Below are 23,474 nucleotides of genomic sequence, written 5' to 3'. Positions count from 1 at the left end.
GCGCCCCGGCCGCGCCACCTGTCGCCATATTTCTCACCTCGCCTGATCCCGCGACGACCGGCGGTTAATTACGGCTTACGGTGGCGTGGCAGGCCGGCCGGGGCGGCCAGGGCGGGCAGCAGTGCCGGGAGTAAAAGTTGGCCATATCTTACACCGCTAAGCCCGTTTAAGCGGGGTCGGGCCCCTGTCGGGCGGCCCGCGGTTTCAGTCGGGGAGGGGGGATTAAAACCAAACAGTTCCCAAACTAGTTCACTCCGAAAGATGACGCCGCTGCAATTGTTTCCAACGTGTCTTTAATGTTGGTATTGGCGGGGCGAACCCGCTCGAAAAGACACGCTGACCAACTTAAAGTGGGCGAAACGGCGGGAAAAGTGAATTCGCGCCGAAAATCTGTTTTGTTTCGCCGCTGCGCCGCGGCGCTGCCGCCGTCCCCGTTCCTTCTGGGATATTTCTTCTATTTGCAATAGAATTTCTCCCTTTTCCTTTTACCTTTTTGCCCGCGGGATGCCTCCTTTATTGGCACGCTTTAATAATTCATGTCCCGAACAGGAGAGCTGAGATTGGCGCCGCCGGTGGCTTCGGGAGGGGGAAGTCCCCGCGCTTCCTTCCGAGTCGGCCAAGGGCTGCGCAGGGCGGCCGAGGGCGGCCGAGGGCCCCGCAGAACGCGAGCGGCGGTAAAAGGGTGGAAAATTCAAAACTTTACGCGAAGGGCGCCCCGCCGTGCCGTGCCGCGCCACGTTTGAGTTCAGAGGTTGCCCCCCTGCTCGGTGGCGCGCGCTTTCTTCGCAACCCTACAAAATTACGGCCGATAGGGACCGAATATCGCCGTGCGGTTGGCAGCGCCGAGTGGCCCCGGGCCTCGGAGACGCGCTGCCAACGGCACTGCCAACGCAACAAAGAAAAAAGTTTCTCTTTTATCGTGTTGATTCGGGCAGGTGACTGCGGGCTGTCGGCCGCAGGCTGGCCAGCGGCGCCAGCGGCACTCGTTTAATTAAATGTCCCTTCTTAATGAGCCATGAAGGGGCCAGCCGACCCCGCCCAAAACGGACAGATGGATGGGGAGAGTCGATAATCAGGGGAGTGGTGGCGGAACTGCCGGGGGCGGCGCGGGGGCAGCCGGGGGCGGCGCGGGCAACTGAGCAGGCAGCGCCGAAGTTGTAGTGGATTTCTATCTAATCATGTGGATGAAAGAACGACGTCAAAACGGACGAAAGCAGAGGCCAACATAATGTCCGCTTGGCTCGGACAGTCTCTTTGAAGTTGGCAGCACTGGCTGGGGCACAGTCAGCACGGTCGTCAACGGGGAGAGCGCGGGAGGGCGGGGTCGGAGTATGAAGGCACTGCCAGAAACAAACAAAACATTAAAACAATCAATTGAGAAAAAATATAATAATGTTTAATTTTTACAATGTTTAGTAATTTTTTGAGAAAGTTGTTGTGTTTTTGGACAGTATTGCTTACCTGCAAGCCTGCCTCGCCTTCCCGTCCCTTTTAGGGTGGCGCCGACGAGAAGAAAGAGAAATCCTAATGAGGTTGGCAGCAGTGTGTCAAAGGTCGGTCAAACAGGGCGGCGCGATACCCATCACCGCCTTTGTGTTTGGCTAAGTACCCCTGAAGCAGCCGGTCGGTAACGACAGTGTGATAATCCAGGCGGGCAAACACGAGCCCGTCCCACGGCATGAAAAATGGCCAAACTTGACAATAATGACGCGTTGTTGTTGTTTGTTGCAGAGCCGCAGCGAAGTCCGCCCCGGATCTCCGGGCTGGAGACGGAGTACAGTCCGGGACAAATGATCAACGCCAACTGCACCTCGGTGGACGGCCACCCGGCGCCTTCCATCACCTGGCTGCTGGACGAGATCCCGGTGAGTAGGCGCTTCGCGGAGGCCCGGGTTCCAATCCCGCCGGCGTGCCACTCGTTTTCACTGCGGCGAGTGTCTGCTGGAAGACGCAGGCCATACCGCTCTAGAAATTAAAATTAAAGTTCCTGATAAGCAAAATTTAAATTTCAGCTCTCAAAAAACTGAATCAAAACAACAGAAGTTTGAATTTTTTTAAATTTTTAATCTACGAGGCGGTACGTAACGCAGGTAAAACCCTTCTTCCTCTCTTTCGATCGAGTGAGGCCGGCTGTCGGGCACACTGTGAAATCAAGGCTACCTGCGCGCGGTGGACACCGGGATGGACACCGGAACGGAACGAAGGGGGCGGCGGTGGCTTGCAGTGGCGGCCAGCGAGACGGGCGCGGGGAGACGCCTAGGCGCCCCCCCCCCAAGACAGAGCGCGACACGCTACGACGTGCAGGGGACGTCACGCGAAGGATAGCGCCAAGGGGTTGCGGCTGGCGGTGGCCGGTCGCGGCGGCTTCCCCCCAATTCGAAGGGGCAGGTGGGCAGGCCGGGCTTCTTGTTAAGGCCAGGGAAGGCCGCGGAACGAACGCCGCGGAAGCGGGACAAACAAGCACGCCGGTCGCTGTGTGTGTGTGTGTGTGTGTGTGTGTTTGTGTGTGTGTGTGTGTGTGTGTCTGTGTGACTGTGTGTGTCCGTGTGGGCACAAGGCCGAGGTAAACAGACGCACCTTTGCTAAACCCATCCACTCAGGGCCCCCCTCTCCCTCTCCCCGACACGGCGGCCTAACCGGACCACCCGTCGACACACGGCCCGGCCCAAAGTTGGCGGCGTGTCGGGGAGGGACAGCAGGTCGCCGGCGACGTGGCCTCGTCGGCGTCCTCGTCGGCGTCCTCGTCGGCGTCCTCGCCGGCCTTGGTGCCTCGGATGGCCGCCGGCATGGAAGTTTCAACTGGGTCGCGCTGCATTCGTAAACCACGAGGCGGCAGACGGCAGGCGGTTTGATCCGAGTTCTCGGCCTTGCATTAAAGATGGGACCGTGACCGTGACCCAGTCCCCGGATGAATGAGTCACGTGCTTGGCGGACGTTCCCCGCGCGGAGTTGCCGCCAGCCGCGCGCGCGGGAACCAGCGGGAACCCTGCCGCTTTGCGCGCCACAAAAGTTTTTGGCGGGAAAATGATTGCAAGTTTCTGGGAAGGCGTTATGGCCCGTGGTCAGTGGGACGGCGAGGAGGGCGGTCAGCGGCGCCGGCCGAGCCATAACCGCACTGCTACTGTGCGGCCCACCCCGCGGCCCCAGAAAGAGAGAGAGAGAGAGAGAGAGAGAGAGAGAGAGAGAGAGAGAGAGAGAGAGAGAGAGAGAGAGAGAGAGAGAGGAGCACGAAGGGGTACAAATATCGGCAGCCAGAGGGTATTCGATAAAACCCGCTATTTCGGCCCGGCCCCGCGGCGCTATAGGTAGGGAGGAAAAGGGGGGGGGGCACGTTTGACGAGGGTGCGGCTGAAGGTCGCGCTGCGCTTCCTTATCAGGCTGCACATGCTCGCGTCTTAAGAAACTCGCATTATTTTTTAACTCTTTTTTGCCATTTTTTTGTTTAAAAAGAGGAAGTTTCGTAAGGTATTTCGGGTTTGGGTAATTTTGGTCGCTGAATGCTGCAAATTTTGGGTTGAGATGCTACGATTGTAAATGCTGAGTTTTCTACGTTTTTCTAGGTTTTCAATTTTTTTTTAGTTTAGGGCTGAAGCCGTGGTTGTGTTTGGTAGCTTGGCCTTTTGGCCTGTAACAGTGCATCGGTAGTCCTCCTGATCCTTCGTGGGGCCCGGCTCGGCCTGTCCACTGAACCAGACGGGAAGGCGAGGCGCAATCGTTCCCTCTCTCTCTCTCTCTCTCTCTCTCTCTCTCTCTCTCCTCGCTCTCACAGGACATGGCGGATTGGCCCCTCCTCTCGAGTTTATATTCTCCAAATCCGACGCTCGCCTCCTCGGCCACACACGCGGCTTGTTTCCATCAGGCCCCATTTTTCATCGCCTCAAGTTGAAGATGATGACGGATCGCACTGGCTTTGCAGTGAGGGCGCGAGGCTTTCGCCCGGCAGCGCCGAGCGGCGCAAAGCTACCGAAACCAACTTGTTTTCTAATAAGGAAAGTTTGACGATACTGGTGTCTGCAGCATCAGGCGGCCAGCCGTCAGGCAGCCATCAGGCGGCCAGCCATCAGGCAGCCAGCCGGCAGCCAGCCAGCGGGGCGGCGAATGGGAATTAAGTCATGACGATATCGGAAAGCAGTAGTGGAAGACAGCGAGTGGTGTGGCCTTGGGAGTCCTCCGGGCGAAACGCGGCAACCCGTGTTACCCTCTTCAAGCCCCGAAATTCAGCCTGCCAGAGGCGAGAACGTTGAAAGTGACCGGTGGCTGAATGTTGCAGGTGGACGAGCGGCAGGTGGTAAGCTGGGTGCAGCCGGTCGGGTCCTCGGTGTCGGGGTCCTCGGTGTCGCTCGTGGTGCAGGCCCTGGACGACAACAAGGACTCCAGGGAGATGAAGGTGACGTGTGTCACATCCCACCCGCCCTACACGGGCCCGCTCGAGTACGTCGACATCCAGCGGCAGGAGATCACGGGTAAGAACACCATTTCTTGTCCATTTTTTTTTAATTTTAAAGCGAGGGAGAAGTGCACGCAAAACACATCCATCTCAAAATTTAACCAACGTGAAAAAGAGCAAAAATCCTTATCAAAAAAAAAAAAAAAAAATTGCCCATTTAAAAATTTTTTTTTTTTAAATTGATGCTGGAAAAGAAACGAAGGAAAGGCTGTTTCCGCCCGCCACTCTTCCTCATACCGGCTTCGGCTAAGCACACAGTCAACATCGGGGCGATGGCGCACGAGAAGCCCCGCCAAATTCCACGCAGCCAATGTGGGATTGGCACTCCGCCGCCCCGCCACGCCCCGCCCCGCCCCGCCCCGGCCCGACCGGAGAGCCGCGTCCCGGAGGAGTTCCCTGTGACGGACTGCTTGACACGGTATCGGGGGCCACAGGGCCGGTGTCTTACGTCAACCCCGACGGGGGCGTGCGCAGCGTGCGCAGTGTGCAATGTCAACAGCGCGGAATGATCCGGTCCAGTTCCGGGTTTGCGTTACTGGCTCTTACCTGGTGCCTGGCCCCGCCTGCCCCGGCCCGGCCCGGCCCAGGCGTGAGCCTGCCCCGTGCCTTGCCCTGCCTAACCCGGGAAACAACATTTTCGCTTCCTATAATTGAGTTTGTGCCGCTCTCCGCGAATAGCCCGCGCGTTTCAAACTTGCTTTTTTTTCTCTTCTTCTTCTTCTTCTTCTTCTTCTTCTTCTTCTTCTTCTTCTTCTTCTTCTTCTTCTTCTTCTTCTTCTTCTTCTTCTTCTTCTTCTTCTTCTTCTCCTCCGCTCCTCCCTCCCACGCCTCGGAGACGAGTAGCGCGCTGGCGAGCATACTGATGTGCGTGTGGCCCTCCCCAGCCGTGCCTAACCCGCTCTCTTGATCCCAGGACACTCGATTCAGGACGTGCCAACAGCCCACACTGTAAAAGGGAAAAAAAACTAAAAACCCTTTTTTTACGAGCCTCCACCAACTTCCTGCTGCGCGGATCTTAAATTAGCGAAAAGAGTGGAAATTTCTTGAGCGAGACGGTCTGAGCAATGCGATGGGGAAACAGGTATGCCCTTGCTCGCTGTCGTGTAGCCACCTTTGGTGGGCCCTGCCTCTGACCCGAACAACCGTGAGCCAATGCGGGACCTCTCGTTTCGCCCTCCCTGCTCACCTAGCGCACCCACCTGTTCCACGCCCTGGACTCTCTCTCTCTCTCTCTCTCTCTCTCTCTCTCTCTCTCTCTCTCTCTCTCTCTCTCTCTCTCTCTCTCTCAGTCTCACGCACACACTCGCAGAGCGGCTCATTCAAAGGCTTCCGCGAAACGGTCGTCGCTTTTTCCCGTGCTGAAAGGATTTTCGCATCGGCAATTTTAGACCGAACCACGTGCGGTGATAACACTTATAGGGATGCGATGAGATCTTTTTTATTTACAGTCTGCTTACCTGTTTCGCCATTTTTCGCTCTTTCTCTGGGCAGGGCAGTCTGTGGCGCGTGTCGCGCCGGGAAATTATATTGTGCTGAAAGGGCTGGCTGGCAAGCTGGCCATTCGATATGACTGGCCTGACCGGCCGGCCAAACAGAAAATGGGGGTGGGGGTGCGGGCTGGCTCGGGGGCAGTATTAAGCTGCAATTGTGCAATCAGCAGTCTATTCAATAGCATCATCAGAACCCCTCTTTGTCGATATTCGTCTCTCTCTCTCTCTCTCTCTCTCTCTCTCTCCCCCTCTCTCTCTCTCTCCCCTCTCTCTCTCTCTCTCTTCTTCTCTCTCTCTCTCTCTCTCTCTCTCTCTCTCTCTCTCTCTCTCTCTCTCTCCCTCTCTCTCTTCTCTCTCTTCTCTCTCCGTTCTACCCGTTCCATCATGTGCACGTATTGGTGTCGTTTAACCATCCCTGTACCCCACCCCCTCTCGGGTTTTGTCACCGTGGCTGGTGTCGGGTGGGCGCGTTAGGATGAACGGTTGCACCCCGGCCATACATCTCCCATTCCCACGAGCTCAGCCCCTCCCCCCACCCGGCGCCCCAAATCTCTCTCTCCCCCCCCCCCCCCGGCGTTTTGTATTTCTGGCTTGGTTCGGGATCAAGGGATGCGTTGTATGCATGAAGGTAAGGCGGATCCACGTTTGCGTGGATTTGCATGGAGATTGCATCGAACGCATTAAAACAGGAAAAGGACCGGTATTTGGGGGTCCCAGGCCGCCTTGCGAAACTCCGGTCCTAGAATCCAGACGCACGGCGCTGTCAGCCAGAGCAACAGTTCCCTATGGGAGTCGCACGGCCCTCTACATCTCGAGGCCGGACGGCGGGTCGGACGGCCAACTTTCGTTGTCCGATGCTCCATTACCCGGATTCTTTTTAACAACTTTTCCCTAAAAAAAATTAGGTATTTTGTTTTGTTCTGTTTCGGTGTTACGGGTATAAGACTGATCGTCAGTCCCGTCGTATGGTTCACCAGAACCTGCTTCCCCGACCACTTCCGGGTGCTCCAAATTCGCCCGGGGACTGCACAGTCATTTCCACACTGCACTGAGTGCCCACTCGGTACCGCCGACTCATCAATATGCCGAGGGGTTCACTGCAGTGCGTAACCCGCGTAAGAAGAGGGGGTTCGCGCTTTGCCGCGGCAGGGAGGGGAAGGGGAGGTGCTCCGGTAGCCCCATTCCAGGCACGTCCCAGTCGCTGACAGCGGGACAGGCGCGGCCCCGCCGCCCCGCCGCCCCGCTCCACACCATGCAGACCCGATGTAACTACACGGTGGTACGGCGGCCTCGTCGGAGGCATACCAGACCCAGCCAGACCACCCTGTCGCCAGCCGCGCCGCGCCGTGCCGCGCGCTGATTGAAACACACCGCAGAACTACTATCGCCGCTGTTACTACCGCCTTCATTGTGTACCCCCCCTCCCCCCCACCACCACCACCGCCACACACACGACACAGACAGACACAAGCCGCAGACACATTATTGATACCTGAGTGTTCTCAGCAGTGCTCCATTCAAACACGCGCTTAGATACGTACAGCACTGACGCGTAATCACAAAGCATTTTCGTTCAAAAATATTAAAATTAGAACGAAATTTTTAAAAAACGCGTTTACTGTAGCTGAAACACGTGCGCGGGGCAATACAAAGTAAAATGCCCCAACGCGGCCAGAGGGCCGGCCCTGTGTGAGGCTAGTCGTGAGGCCGCTCTGTGCACGCGGCCACGGGGCTGGCCCGGTGTGAGGCTAGTGCTGCATTATTAAGTAGTGACTTCTCTTTCAGTTCGCGGCGTCATCCGTATCCCCCTCCGGGGAGCAAAGTCACGGGAAGGGCTCTCAACTTTTTTTGTTCCCCTCTCTTTTATAAACAAAAAAAAGTTGTCCAGGTTATTTATACAGGGCAGTGGTGGCGGCGCGCCGTCGTCGCGGTGACTCGCTTTCGTCACTGTACAGTCGCGGAAGGTCCCCCCTCCCCCCCTCCAGTACTCAACTGGATAGGCAACAAACAAACACACACTCACACGAGAAAGCCAGGCAGTCCCACCACCTGTTGTGGGCACGTACGTGCACATTTGTTTTGGGTCAATTTTATTTTTGCGGTGCGGTGGGCGGGAAACGAAAACCGAAAGGGGAACGGAGGGGGTCTGGCCCAAGCTTGGGTCGCATGTGGATTGCGCGCCGGGCTTACAGAAAAACACAACGATAAATGATGCATGGCCCGGCCTGATAAATGGTGGAGAGCCCTAGCCTCGCGAGGGGCAGGCCTGGGGCAGGCAGGCGCCCACCTGTGCACCGCGATCGGAAAATGACTGCCGGGAAGCCGATCCGTCTCGCCCGGACAAAACGCGCTTTCCGCGCCAAACGGACCGAAAGCGGCGCCGAATGCCGGGGAAACCGAAACGAGGCTTGTCAGCACCGGGTCAAGGTCACTGCCGAGGGAGTGCATTCAGTGCTTAGGTCAGTACCCGGATGGTTCTAGGTCAGGTCAGTGCTTTGTGTAGTAGCATTGCAGTGCTAAGTCGGTGCTAGGTCAGTTCCAGGTCAGGTCAGATGTATGACAGTTTTTACCTCTCTGTGATCGGGCTCTGCTTATCCGTCCAAAATTGAAGGGTGTGCTTTGATTTCAACCACATACAGTATATGCAATTTTAGAAACCCTTGTGTTTTTTTTAATACTTTTGCGGCAGGAAAAAAACAACAGAGTTCGATGGCCCGGGCGGTTGTGTCGCTGTATACTGTGTGTGCGTCCCGGGGGAGCGCTCGGGCCGCCCCCTTGCGGCCTTCGGGGGAACTAGCTTCCAAACGGACTGCTCCCCCCCGAAGGCCGAAACGGCGGGGCCGACTGCACACAAAAGGGCCGCCGCCGGTAGCGGCGCAGGCGGCGGCCATTCGAAGAGTGTCGCCGCCACGTCGGGCTTTGCCTCAGGGCTTTGCCTCAGGGCCGCACAAAGGCCGACGGGCCGCGGTAACAAACTGCCCCAGAAAGTCCAATCAGTCCCTTTTTTAAGGCCGAGGCAAAAATTAGAGTCCCGGAATTTCAGAATCCGCTTACAAGCATGGAAAATAAAAAAATTGCACTCAATAGTAAATTTAAAAAAAATGTAACTGGTGTTTTTTTTTTTAAGTTTGTTTCTGTGGACACGGTTTGTCCGAGCTGGCTCCCGCCTCCTTTCGCTTTGCCTCGCGCTGCCACCAGTGCCACGACTTTGTGACCCGAGTTCCACCACTGACAATGGTGGGCCCGCCACACCAGGCCACCAGGCAGGCAGGCCACCGGCAACCCGATAGGTGCGGCCAGATTGGCGGATACCAACAACGCCATGATGAATGGGGAGGGCAGGATTCACAGCGTCGGGTTGCACATCACGCACTTAATCACGGAGAGAGAGAGAGAGAGAGAGAGAGAGAGAGAGAGAGAGAGAGAGAGAGAGAGAGAGAGAGAGCGTCACAACTTGTTGCTCTGACCCTCTGATCCTTGCTCCACCCGAGTAGGGTGTCCGTCCCGCTGACACACACCTAGTCCTCCTTTTAAAAGTTACAAAAACAGAACATTTTTTTAGTGTATAATTTCGCACATTTTGTTTAGACCTAGGTACTTTTCCCCGTTGCTGCGTTTTTACTTTTTGGCAGAGTATTCTATTTCCCACCTACAATCGCGGTGGCAACTCCTCCCCGGAGGGAGAGAGAGAGAAGGGGAGAGGGGGGCACCGTTCAAATTGAAAGGAATGCGAGTGACATTTCACAATTACATGTTGGTTGCCTTGTACGGCGGGCGTAAAAGGCGGTTAACGCCCCACCGCCTTGTGAACGGTGTGTCTCACAGCACGCGGCAGTGGCGGTGGAGTGGGAGGGGGGGGGGACGCAGAGAAGGGTAAAGTAAGCAGGTCCGCCCATTTTAACGAAAAAGAGGCTCGCTGCTTGTCTGCAGTGCGGCCTGACTAACCTAACCTGTGCGTGAATTTAAGATGGGTCGTGTGACGAAGATCAAAAACAACAAGTACAACAACGTCACCGACGACGACGACACGAGGACGCTCTCGCTATGCGTTCTCTCTCCCGCGGGGGGGCCAAAGCATTTTCGCCTCCCCACCTGCTGTTCGCTACAAATTGCTGCAAACGCCGCGGCAGTCCGCGAGTGCGACTGACGGGCCGAGAGTGACTCGCTCACACACACACACACGCACGCGGTGCGAGACGGGGCGTGGGAGTGAGAGAGACAGAGCGAGGCGCATTCCCCTAGATTTACAGCCTCAAGGCGCGCGAGGATATTACTTTTCATATCACGAATGGGGAATTGTGTTAATGTCCGGGGGAACTCATTCTGGCCGGGCGGCGCACGTGCAGTCCGGCGGTCGCTCTCTCGCACTCGCGGGGGTGGCCCGGGCGGCCCGGGCGGCCCGAAGGGGTGCGAGAGAGACGGAGCGACCGCCGGCCGCGGGGAGTAGCCGTGTATTTGAGAGCCAAAGTCAACCGTGGTAATGAAAAAGACGCCCCGGCACTCAAAAAAATATTAAAACGCGTTAGAGCGCGGAGAGTTATAACTCCCGCGGTGCCAACCCCTGCCCAACAGAGCGTTGCTAATGAAAATCCGCAGGGAAAAAAAACGAAAAAAATGTAAACAAAGTCACGTTTTTTGGAACCGTTTACACCTTGCAGCAGTAACAAACTGGTTATGTTTCGCGTTGCAGTGTCCGTGATGAAGCCCTCGGAGACGATCGACAACACGCTGGAGTCCATCAGCAGCAGCAGTGCGGCCGCCAACGCCGGCGCCGTCCTGGGCTGCAGCGCGCGCGTGCTGGCCGTGCTGGTGCTGAGCTGCCTGCTGCGCCGCGCGTAGACGCGTGGACACACCGCCCTGCGACGCCCCATCCGGGCCGTGCGCCGAAAACTCAGCCCCGGCAGGGGCCAGCTATTGGACGCAGCGAGGCGCTGTAGCAAGCTGAGCTGGACCTAGCCGCGCTGGCCGCCCTGGTGAGCCTCCTGGAGAACCTCCTGGAGTGAACCGCCTCGGAAACCTCCTGGTGAACCTCCCGGTGAACCTCCTGGAGAACCTCCTGGAGAACCACCCGGACAACCTCCAGTGCTGACCGGGATGCCGCCCAGTGACCGCCTCCAGGCTCGACGCTCAGCACTGCCAACACTCCGGGACGCTCGCGGCCAACCAGACCGACGTGTCCGTCGCTCGGTCTCCCTCGTACCCCTACAGAGCACCACCCGAGCGCGAGAGAGACAGAGCGACGCTGCTGGGTCCGCGGGCCTGTCCTGCCGCCGTCGTCTTTAGTGCTCAAATCAGGCTTGCCTAGCGCGGTGCCACGCCGCTTCGTGTCTCGGATTACGCTTACCTGTAAATAGCGTCGGAAAGAACGCAGACTCCTTTGTTTCGTAGCGCAAAAAGCAAAAAAAAAGGTCATGGTTCGTGAGCGCACACCTGTCTACCAGTAGTGGGATCAAGACGCCAGTATGTTTGCTGGCCAGCCGCTCCGGACGAGGCTCGACCGAGTTTCACTAAGAGGACGCTAAGTTAGGTTTTTCGGTGGACGCACGTTAAGGCTCATTTTACCTACCGTTTCGTGCTGGTCGACAGCCATGTAAAAAGTAAGCGTCTGTGTGCTGTAAAGATTGTAGTCTTCTTGGATTCCGTTGTTCTAGAACGTTAAGTGTTATCTAGAGCCGGGAGAGAGAACGGAATACTATAAAAGTTGTTGGTTCCCACTCCCTGGCGTAATGGTAGACATTGCGTTCTGTATGACAATGTTGATAAAAGACTCTAAAAGCTAGTGAGTAAAATATTGTTGTAAAGAAAATGCTGTATATTTTCGCAATTCGATCGATGAAGTTGTGTGCGTGCGTGTGATGGTGTGTTAGGATAAGATTATTGTGTGCCTACTGTACAGAAAAAGTTTTATATGTTTAAATCGTATTTAAGTTTCGTTGGTAATTTTTATTGTTACGGAAATGTGTGTACTAGTTTCTAAATCTACTTCGCCAGATGTCTTTATTAATGCTGCTTTCGGTGGTAATCGTTATACTTGCTATTTTTGTGAACGCAATTCAGACGTAAAAATAAGGTAAATGAACCACTCAGTTGTATTGCTCAATCGGAAAATGCCTGTTACAATCAGATTTATCTACTACTTACGTGTAGGTTCACACAAAAAAATCTGAAAATGTTCACATTTGGTTTAAAGAAAGCACTTAGGCCTAATTGTTAAGGATTTCGAAAACTTGTGGTGTAGTGTCACGGACGAGCGTCCCGGGCAACTATTTGCTTACGAACCAGGCATTTTATGAATGAAAGGCACGATGTCTTCTTGTTCAAAAGTCACGTTCCATTCCTTAAAACAAAAAGAATTGTTTGCAGATTGAATTAAAGTACCTGGATCAGGAGGACAGGCGAGTGTTGAAACGCAGCGGCATGGACCTGCTGGCCTGGTGGTGGGAAACGCCTGCGGTCCGCGGAGTAGGCAGCCCGCTGGGCGCACCAGTGGAGCGGCATGGCCTACCCTCGGCTGCGCTACCGTTGCCTCCCTTCAAGTTCTTGAACTTTGCAGACACGTTTGCAAATCGCTCGTCCCAATAATTCAAAATGATTTAGCGTTATCTTTCTTATCTAAAGCTGATATGACAATATTCCTACAACCCGATGCTGGACTAAACCTCTACTTGTGTATAGCATCAAGAGTGTATGATAAACATTGACCAATAGAGAAGTTGATTCCATGTTTCGCATAAGTACCGCGCTTGAACCACACATTTTTTTGTTGTTTGTAGTTTTCACAGTCCCGGTAGGAGAGTCAGCATTCATTTTTGAAGCATCGGTGCCAAAGTCACGAGAAGTTTCATACCTAACACATTGTTAATAAATTACAATGTTAAGCTTCGTGCAAAAGTAAAATAGGGCAAGTAGGTGCTAACAGTGCGGATGGTCCCAGATTTAGGTGACAAGTGAGTGGTTCAGATAAAATGCGAGTGGTAATCGAGAACGAATTTACTTAAAGTAAAAAGTAAGCTTATGATTTGTGTTGCTTGAGAGGCCGATGTTGCATTTGCATGATCGCGCCTGTTAGCAACGCAAACTTCCGATATTGAACTTCAATTTTCTTACCTAGCACTAGATAGAAACGCAATTTAGGGCGAAACACGTCAACGTTTCCGCAACGTCTTACAAAATATAAGTAAATGTACTTTAGGCGTAAAGGTGTTAAAACGCGCGCATCTTTCGTTTCTCTTTAGCGCATTCTCTCCCTTTCAATCTTTCTGACTCTCCATCAACACGCTTAAATTTTGGCTGTCTATTGGTAGGGAGGGTGAAGGAGTACGCAAATCTGGATATTCGTCCCTAGAACGAATCGCCCTGTAAATGCTGTGTGTATGATGTCTCAAAATTTCAACTGAATTGTTTCTAGTGGTCTCCGTTAGCAACCCTCTCTTCCTTCTAATCCTAAAATTACGTAATGCATTTCTGGTCTCGAACATAGGAGTGGCCTATTTGTTTTTGTAAATACGTTTTAACGTGACCTGGACGGTAACGTTGCTTAGATAATTGGTTTTGTTTCTTCTTGTTTTTAGATCGGGCCACGCAGGTTACGTCGGTTTGTTTTTGTTACTGTTCGAGCAAATATTTCAAAAATCAACATAAAAATTACAAAAAAAACAGTAAAACTTTTGATATGGACTGTACACTGAAACGGAGGCCAGCTAGCACCCGTCACTCGGAGTGTTACGTAATTTTCGGACGGCTTACCTTAGAGTGCGTAACTGTGTGTGAACGAGTTGTATAGTTGTTGTGCTTCAGGAACCAAGCGCCCAAATGTCTTCCTCTCTTGTCTACGACGTCTATTATTACTATTATTACTATAATTGCTCTAGAAAAGTCGTGCCCCTTTTGAACGCTTGCTGTCATTTATCCTGTAAGGGGAATGCGTTTATCGTTGTAAATACACTCCCTGTTTCCCCGTGCCTCCTTACGAGGTCCTTTTTTCGAATTGTTGTCGATAGTATGGGAGAGAATCCCATCCGGATGCGTGGCAGCAAATGTTTTCTCGGGTGCAGATAATCAAGTTGTGTATACTTTGTGTGCTTAATGTTAAATGCTTCCTGAAGTGACGGATTCGGTGAAAGAAACATCATAATTTGGTTCACGAAGGGAAAGATGAGTGTTTGGAGTACTTAAATAGTAACCATTCCACCAAACAAGATACAAAACGAAAAATATTCCAGTTTTTGTTTTGTACATTCCTTACTTCTCAGTGTGAGTAGTCCGTTGCTTCAAAGCATCGACCATTGACGGTCGAGACCTAAAATATTAAAAATACAAGAATGAGACCTACTGTATTTGGATAAAGAATATAGTAATATCTTTAGGCTACGTTCCAATCGTCTTGATCATTTCTTGAATGTTTTTTCGACATTTCCAGAACCCCCACACGAAAGAAACAAAAAACGAAGTGTGCCACGAAGAATCCCGCGGCGTTCCAATATTCCCTTTTGCCGCCACGGCCGCGCGTCCTCGACTCGTCCGCCAGATCTTGGCTGCCTTGCCGCCTTTGATCGCTGAAGCGCGAAGTGAAGGGTGGTCACGGCGGGGCCTCGAGCTCCTCGAGCGGGCAGGGCGGGGCGGACTCAGCGCCGTGACAGGTGACAAGACACCTCGCCTCCTCTCTGTCCCCCTCCCTTTTCCTTTCTCCCCCGCGTCGAACTGCAGCACAGAACAGTAATTGGCCGAGTCGGCTGTCATCGGGCCGAGGGCTGGACACGGGCTGGTCGCGCCTGTCGCTAGGGAAGCTAACGGCGGAGCCGCGACCCGCGCAGTGACAGCCCCCCCCCCCCCCCCCCCCCCCCCCCCCGGAGTAACACCGCCCGGGCACATGTCGAAGATCACGATGTGCAAGCCCTCATCAAAAACATGTCGATACTTCGCATCACGGCAGTCGTGGGAGCGTCTGGGCTGGCCGGGGCTGGCCGTGTCAGTCGCCTACCCTGAGGCACGACACATGTCACTCCGACTCGGCGCGAGCGACGTCTAGAAACCCTCTCAAGTCCCGGGTTCGGCGCGTTGCCGCTCAGTCAGACTCGGACACTGCCGTGGCAGGGCCGTGGCAGACACAGCAGAAAGCCAGGGGAGACGGATGTGGCCCGCCAACCGGGGATGGCTCGCTTCCCACGCGGCCCCGTCAAAGCCGAAGCTACGACAAAGGACTTCGTCAGGTATGGAGTTGGTCCACATCTCGGGCCAGCCAGGCCAGCCAACAGCGCCGGCACCGCAGTGGTGATGGAAAAAGTTCCGAGACAATCACACGCCTGAACGGGCCTCCTACATGCAGTCCTCGGCCGCCCCGCCGGGCCCGCCCCACTCCGCGCTCAGTCACAAACGCACGGCTGGAGCATGATGGGAATGATAGGGAGGGGAAAGGCCCACCAAGATTCCCGCCAAAACTTTCTGCCCGCGAGCTGCCTTGTATCCACTGCCCGACGGTTGCTCGCTCGCACCGCTTGATTCCACCCCTTCGTTCCGCTGGGGTTTAAACTCTTTATTTTTGCCCAGGCCCCAAATGTGGGCCCCGTTCGCCCTTCTTTCGCAGACTTTCCTGCGGAGTTGGAGGACGGAATGCAGGCGAGCTGGCTGCATGCCCGGGCGGCCCGGCATAGCAGGCAGGCAGCTGGCGGGCTGGGTCTGGGACGCAGACGCAGTTCAAGCGCGACAAAGTTTGGTATCCAACTTTGGTCGTGGCGAGCTGAGCTGAGCCGAGTCGTGCTGCGCTATGCGCTATGCACCACGCCGTGCCCACGCTTTGCAGTGCCTTGCAGTGCAGGCCCTGGCCCAGCCTGGCCTTCCCTTCCTCCGCTCCACTGCTTCACTACTCTGCTGCCTGGCCGTCCTCGCCGTTGCGGGGCCGAGACCAGGCTTTGTGTCTTCCTCTCTCACACTCCCATTGATACAGGAAAGGGAAAAAATAGCCTTCCTAGCTGGTTCACTCAACAGGGCTAACTACTTATGGACTTGGAAGCAGGTGCGCACCCATATCTAAAATAGTTCCCTTTCTTTTTCTAAAAAGAGATTCTAGACAAGTTTGAACAGTTTGGAACAAGACAGTTTATTTACTTACATTACAAAGATACAAATGTGATTTTGTAAAAGTGAATCCAAAATGCTATGCCACATTGTCTGTCATTTTCATAAATTCTGGTATGTCTTGGAATTTTTCAATTTCTTTTGTGAGTTCCTCCTTATCTTCCTCAGAAACATTAACTAGGTAGGTTGGCATATCTTCAATAGCGGCTTCTGTTACCTCCCAGCCTTCTTCTCTCAACGCTTTAGTGACCTGATAAAATTCTTGTGCATCTGTGAGGTACTGCAACAGAAAATTATTACTAACATCTAGCACCTTGACAGCTTTTAGAAATTTCTTTTTAGTGACTGGATGACTCTGAAGACACAACACAATAATGCTTGACGTACCCGGTAAACATTTTTTTCACCATCTTCTGGTCTTACTTCCTCAGCTCCTGATAGTATAGCAGCCTCCTCTGCATCATCCATAGTTGCCTCTTTTCCCACAGGTTTGGCCAAAATCACACCTTTCTTTTCAAATGCTTGTTGGAAACCTTGAGTAGCAGAAAAAACACTGCAAGAAATCCCATGAATCAATGAAACTCAAATAGAAAACATATAATTATATCATAATCTGTTCTTGAAAGACAAATGTACTGACGATGACTTATATATGAGTTTTTTCACAGCGTTTCGTAGTTCACCTTCCGTCATGGGTGAACAGATGTATGTAAAAATAAATATGCTATCACTTGGACCTCTCAGACGATACTCAATCACATGTTCTTTTGTGCTCTGTAAATAAATGAGAAAAGCAATAAATTAGATTCAAACTGCAGCAGGTAAAAATGGGAAGTCACAGTACCTACTTTTGCTTTCTTCAAAAAATTTTCTACAGTTTCTTTGGGCACATTAGCCATAATAGCTGAATTAACAGCTCTTGCGAGAAGTGGATTTTTCTCTACATCAGTGTTCCAATTACTTGCTAAAATAAAAGGAGATGAGTATGAAACAGCACTTAAATTTCGCAGAGGCGTCGCTCAAGGACCTAGGAGAATTTCCATTTTTACATCCTCGTTACCTGCAAGGGCTACTTTGATATCCCTCAACTTGCGAAGAGAAATAGCAGCTTTTTCCCCATCTTTCGCAGCTTTAGTATGGCGAATGTTAGCCCATTTACTGTGGCCTGCTGCGCGCTTCACTTGAGTCAGGCTAGAAGTAATGCCACAAATTCTGTTAAACACACGGCTTGAAAACATGGTAAAGCAGCCGAACTTTCAATGTCAAAAGCAGAAGTTTCTCGGGAACATAACCTCAAACTTTGCTTGACACTGGTACCACCCTATAAAATAAAAAAGGCAATTTTAATTTCTTCTTACTGAATTTTGTGAGGCAACAGAGGCAATTGTAAAAAAATTTCACAGACATGTTCATGTCAAAATAATATTGCAAATTCACTTTCTTACGGGTAATTATCTCGGTAGAGATTGTTTTTTCGCTTTTACAGCTTGGTAGAATGATCACACTATTGGCACTTTTGAAGTCATGAGTCGTGTGAATAGGGGAAGAAGAAGCAGAAGGAAGAAGGGAACATGTCTGCTACTTGCGTGCAGATGTGCAATGAAATCAATTAATTAGAAATGTGTAACTATGTTTAATTAAACGGTCTCAGTGCTCGGCTCTTTTGTGATATGGGGAGCTTCGCCTATCATGTAAGATCATTACTTTGCACAGACCCTCACTGGCTTTTTTCATCTTTCTCGTTACAAATTTTGTTCACTGTAACCTTGAATTTTAAAAAAATATTTCCGTTGTTGTTGTCCTGTCAGGCCCCTTGTTTTCTTCCATCTCTTTTGAGAATCATTCTCGCGGCAGCTCTCTTAAAAGTTCTTTCTTGTTGAATCCACACTACTAGAGTGTATGTTTTTCCTAGGTTAGGCTTCTTCACATATTCTGAGAAGGAGACTTCGTTTTGTGCATCAATCAACTATCTTATGGTGGGAGAGTTTTGTAGGTGTTTAAGTCGTGTTTTGTTTTTTACCAGGTGTCATCACATGAGCTTCTCATACCACCAGAGATGACCATTACTACATCTGGTTCTTCTATATGCCATAGATTAGCTAAATTCCTGAACATAAATCCAAAATTCTTCATACTCATCTTATTTGGACTTGTTTTATTCTACATTCCTGCTTATCACCAATTAGCTCAACCTCAAATCCGTGATGGTAAGGCTTTCTCATATCCTTATTGTCTTTACAAACACTTCGTCCTTGTTGACCACTTGTCTCTTTTATCCACAGAGGAGCTTGATGGCTGGCCCAGAAATGGCACAAGAGATGTCCGATTATTCATCCAACCTGAAAATGTGACAACTATTTTATCAACAACTGTCTGTGATGGACGTCAGCCGTTTCTTGTTGTAGTGGTGTGCTCAGCAGTCCAGAATTTCGAAGCTCGCAAAGTTATTCGTGAAACATGGGCATCCTCTGGAAGTACTGTAGGCAAGGAATCTAATCGAAGCAATGAAGTCCTTGAAGATCCACCTAAAGATGTCTTTGTTGTGTTTTTGCTCGGAGACCCAGACAACGCTACATTGCAATCAATTGTGGAAGAAGAGAGCCGGAGATATGGTGATATTGTACAAGAGGGATTTATTGATTCGTACAACAATCTTACCGTTAAGTCTGTCATGCTCTTAAAATGGGTAACTCAAAGGTGTAGTAATGCTCTTTATGTCATGAAAACTGACGATGACACCATGGTCAGTTTAGCATCGCTTCAGTCATTTCTGATGTTACATCAAGCCTCAATTGCCAAACCCAATTCTCGAAAAGTTCCTTTGTTGACTGGAAATCTCATTTGTGGTGCCAAACCAATCTTGGATTCTACTGACAAGTGGTATGTTCTTATTGTGAATCTCTTGTCTTTTGTTCATTATTGTGACTTTGTAAGAGGTGGACTCAAAGCAGAATTTCATAAGTAGTTGTTGGTAATTCTATCTTGTGTTTGCAGGTACATGCCAAGGTATATTTTTTCTGGACGGACTTATCCAAACTACTTGTCAGGCTCTGGTTACGTAATGTCTCAAGAGGCTGTGCAGGCCTTGTACGATGCCGCGCAGAGGGTTTCACTCATTCCCCTGGAAGATGTGTACATCACAGGACAGTGTGCTGTGTTTGCTGGTATTCGTCCTGCTGGTCATCCAGGGTTTAGTTTGGGTAAACGGCCCATGTCAACGTGCTCTTTAGGAAATCCACAGGTGAGTCCTTTTATCTCTCTGTTGTAAATCTCTTCTTCATTTGTTCCTGGCTGCAGAACAGAGATTATCCTCTGACTCTTAATTTATTATTTTGTACTTAGGTGATAACAACACATCGGCTGAACCCAAGAGAATTGAAAGAGGCATGGGATCTTTCTCGAATGTCTACAGCTCACTGTAATAAGACAGTTCCTGCTTCAACTCCTGCTGCTGCATCGCAGACTTACCTTCGGGGCTCCATGTTTGGAAGGAAACAACGTCACATCTTTAACTCTCGGCGAGGTCATGGATGTTTTTAAGAATGGAGATGGGTTTAACTTGTCTGAAAATGAGGATCTGCTTAATGGTGTTGCTGCAGCTCTGTGATTCTACTATTCTGTTTGGTTGGTGGTGATGAGTGTCTTGATCAAGGCATCCTCTTTATTTGTTTAGGGAGAATCTTTTTTCTTTTTGAGATAGCTGTGCTTATCTTCCTCAGCTCCCTACTGTTCCATTTTTACCAGTTTGTATTGAAACAGGAAAATAGCCAAAAAGAGCATTAATACCATTTGTATGAATCTCATTTCCATGTTCCATTACTTTTGTTGTTTTTATTAATTATAGTGGAACACTGGTGATTGTAACAGTAGGCCCTCCAGTTCCCACGTTCAGCTTCATTGCTTAATTTTAATAATGTTGTTTGTATTCATTCATATAATCTTTTCTAATGTTCTCCATTTTTTTAATGCAGTATTATTTGCCATTGATCTTGTTATTGTTTTTTCTCTTAGCATCTTTTGTAGCCCAGCATTAGGGTCAGGGCTTTGCAGAGGTATTAATGCCTAGTCATCCAAACCACAGTTTCCATTTTTTTTAAATTTGTGACTCCCTTGTTTATTATTTTGTGTAGTGTAGGTACGTAATTGTCTTGTTAATGCTCAATGCAATGCATAATGTCCTGCGAATGGCATTTGTTGTTATCTACTATGTATGATCAACAACCGTCCACATCCCCAACCCTGCCTGTGAAATTCTTATTGATATTTATGTGTAAATCTTTAAAACATTAATGGAGTACTGTACTGTTATAATTTGATGAGTATTCTTTCTTTGCTATTTTGAGAGTTCAACCTGAGTTTGATTAGAAGTTATGTAGCTCAATCTTGAAAATAGTCTATTTTTGATCTTAATGTTATCCCTCAGAATTTGCCCTAATTTTTAGATAGATTTATGGTAATGATTGACTTGAGGGGAGATTTCTCCCATGTTATGAATGAAGTGATTGAGGTGACTTGAACTGCTCTTGCCGTAATCATTGTATACCATGAGATTTCTCATAACTTTTTAGTTAGACTGCTTTTACTTATTATTCACTACCTGCTACTCAATAATTTTTGCTTTTGCAATTTTTCTAGTCTTGAATTCTTATTTATTTATGTTTAGTGTTGTAGTTTATTCAAATTTCTAATTTTTTTGAACATTTATTGAGCCCTTGTTTTTGTCATCTTAAAAATGTTGTACTTAAAACATCTCCTAGGTATTTTGAGAAATTGTGTCTGTTGTCCTTTATATGAATTTTTTACTAGATGTAGAATCTCCCTTTTTGTGCCTTTTGCAACTCATTTTTTGTAGTGTGTGCCTTTTCCCCTCCCTGTTTGATGTTTTAAAAGGATTTCATCTTAGGTCACTAGTCATTCAGTTATTGAATTGGAGTCTTTTGGTACTAGTAATTATTCACAAAGACTATTGAATATTTTGTGAGGAGGTTCAAATGTGTGCTTTCGTTCATCATCTTAGTAGCGTTTTCACTATAGTAAATGAAATAATCTCGTGAAAAGACTGTTGCATGTCTGAGTGGGTTTTGGTGAAGCTTGTTGCATGTGTTGATATTTCTCTAGTGCCACTGAACAATACTAGGAAAATTCCAGTCAATTTTTATTATCTGTTCTTTTATGAAACAATCTTTTGGTCTAGTTTGGCCCCCATTGCTTTGCGGTATGGGTTCCTGCTTCTGTTATCGCTTTTGCCATAAGAATGTGTCCTGAAAAACTTAATCAATCCAGCCCAATTAATTGGCATGTATATTTTGTTAAACATTGCTCTTTGTCAAGTGATTTCAAATGGTGACTCTGACTCCATTAGCGTTTTTCATGTAAGTAATGTGCGTATTGTGTGTGTACTGATGCAATGAAAAAAAAAGCCTGTGAAGCCTTAGGTCACATGTTGCCTTTAATAGAATATATGTCTCAACCTAGTAAATTTTGATCACTGTAAAAAAAATGTGCTTTTTTAAATAATGAAGTCAGAAATGTCTTATTACTCTAGGAGTGTAATGCCATTCCTACCTCTAATTTGTTTGTTGTTTTTCTTCCATTCATAAGTTCACATTATGTATTGTCATGGCTCTGTATTCTCGTATAGCGCACAAATTTAAAGTAAAGTTGAGATGACTTATCATTCTCAAAACTTTAGATTCTATTTTAGAATTTAATCATTGTTTCTTTCAAGCAGTGTTGTGTAGATATGACCAAAGAGAATTATTGGACCTCATTGTGAATGTTTCCAATCCAATTATGACTCTAGTTACCTTCATCTGTAATATCACAGGGCATTTCTCCTGGGGTCATAGGAGGATATTGAGTGCTTTGTCACAATCAGGAGAGATTAGGCTGATTACTGTGTTGTTGGTCTTTCATTTTAAAGAAAAGGAGGTCACTTTGTTACTGGAAGATGACCTAAACATTTGCCCTGAATATTATGATTGGAATCTTTGTCCAGAATGTCATACATCTTGCTCATTTGTTATCCTCCTGCTTTTAAAATTTTACGAGGAATTGAGCTGTACTGACATGTGTAGAACTGTGATATTCTTCGGCCATACTTCACTATGTTTAGACATTAATGTAGAAATTGAGTTGGTGGTTTGTATTAGAATTGTCAGGTGAGCCATTGTTGTTGACCTGGTCAATGTTTTGAAGGTGGTTTGTTACTGACACCTTATGCTTACCAAGTTTGAAAGTTCATAAAGTAATTGGAACCATTTCCCTGTTGATATGCAATATAGTTTGGATCTGTTTTGCTTGTTTAGTTTCTTTAAAATTTGGGTTTTTTGTTTTGATTTTGTGGCTTTCTCGTATGAATACAAAGTAATTTAGAGATCATATCATCATTTTTATGATATTATTTCCAATTATGATTTGTTTATTTCCGTCAAATCAAGAAAGGTAGATTGTTCTTCACTAGGCCTTCTCATGTTTAAACATTCATGTTTTTTCTTGTTTGTTTCGTGAAGTGTTCTTGCAACACTCACAGATTTAGTACCTGTGTAACAGTCATTATGGTGTCATATCATGGTGGAACAAATTGTGCACTATAAACAAACTGAAGTAATCTGTAGAGAGTGGTTGTTTAGGAGAAAGCTAATTGAGGAACGGCAAGGTTTTGTCTCCTATTAGCCTTAAGTTCTCTCTGATCTGTTTCTCTTTCAACAGTTTCTGTTTCTTTTTTAAATTATTCTTGTTTTGGTATCTTACTACTAAAATGCATTACTTGTGTAGACTTACTGATTTTATTAACTATCGGATGTGGTTTGCAGTCTTTTGAAATTTTGACAGTCCATTTCATTCCCCTATGGAACATATTTACTCAACAGAGAAACTTAGCTTTGCTGTCAAGTATACCATTTGGGTCTGCTAAGTATTTCATTACGTTTGGTCGGTCTTATCCTAGTAGAACGTGTCTCTGTTTTGAAATTGTGAACAGATAGTGATACATAGAGATACACATTCCCCATTCTTTTCTTGAAATGGATCAATTTCCTTGACTTAAATGGGGACTTGCAGATCTGTTAATCATCATTACAAGAATCTAAAAATTTTCTTATCTTGTTGTCATTGGCTTGTATCATGATACAACCACTGCTAGGGACCTTGTTTTTCTGGTACATCTCTTTCAATCTTGCGGTTGATTGTGTTGTCCCTATTTTAGTGCTTTGATGCTTGCTGTGAATTCCCTGTTGTTGAGATTGGTGGAGGTGGTAGCTGGCCATTGAATTGTCAAGTGCTCAAATGTGATTGCATAGCATCTGCATGACTAATCAGAATAATTTTTGCCCCTTAATTAGAAGATTAATCTTGTTAATGCTGAAACATCAACTAATTGACTGTGATGGTTTTGTTGTTCGTAGTTGGTCACAATTGTCTTGTGAGCAGTGAATGTTAATAATATATTTATTGAAAAGCTA

The 23,474-nt window shown here is 48.8% G+C and overlaps 3 protein-coding genes across 3 annotated transcripts in view; 2 read left to right on the top strand and 1 right to left on the bottom strand.

The window, feature by feature from the left end:
* The window catches only part of LOC117650708, a 138,169-nt gene extending 123,854 nt beyond the window's left edge, over positions 1–14,315 (top strand). The window contains exons 4-6 of the mRNA XM_034394293.1: positions 1,732–1,865; positions 4,271–4,463; positions 10,628–14,315. Coding sequence (XP_034250184.1) covers positions 1,732–1,865; positions 4,271–4,463; positions 10,628–10,776 — 476 coding nt within the window. The 3' untranslated portion in view covers positions 10,777–14,315. The remainder of the gene's footprint in view (positions 1–1,731; positions 1,866–4,270; positions 4,464–10,627) is intronic.
* A 1,693-nt stretch (positions 14,316–16,008) lies between these two features.
* Positions 16,009–17,323, bottom strand: LOC117652094 (probable transcriptional regulatory protein TDE_1487). Its single transcript, XM_034396769.1, has 5 exons — positions 17,072–17,323; positions 16,860–16,975; positions 16,652–16,785; positions 16,399–16,564; positions 16,009–16,291 (listed from the first exon to the last, which is right to left on the bottom strand). Exons 1-5 carry the CDS (start codon positions 17,247–17,249, stop codon positions 16,091–16,093), a joined length of 795 nt encoding a protein of 264 aa, XP_034252660.1. The 5' UTR covers positions 17,250–17,323; the 3' UTR covers positions 16,009–16,090.
* A 218-nt stretch (positions 17,324–17,541) lies between these two features.
* LOC117652088 (beta-1,3-galactosyltransferase 1-like) lies at positions 17,542–23,474 on the top strand. The gene is made up of 5 exons (XM_034396756.1): positions 17,542–17,702; positions 18,035–18,218; positions 18,294–18,891; positions 19,006–19,252; positions 19,354–23,474. The coding sequence occupies exons 1-5, from the start codon at positions 17,682–17,684 to the stop codon at positions 19,549–19,551; spliced, it is 1,248 nt and encodes a 415-aa protein (XP_034252647.1). The 5' UTR covers positions 17,542–17,681; the 3' UTR covers positions 19,552–23,474.

The sequence above is a fragment of the Thrips palmi genome, unplaced genomic scaffold (genome assembly GCF_012932325.1).
Source record: "Thrips palmi isolate BJ-2018 unplaced genomic scaffold, TpBJ-2018v1 HiC_scaffold_10, whole genome shotgun sequence".
Taxonomy (NCBI): domain Eukaryota; kingdom Metazoa; phylum Arthropoda; class Insecta; order Thysanoptera; family Thripidae; genus Thrips; species Thrips palmi.
This window is presented reverse-complemented; position numbering and strand designations above follow the sequence as displayed.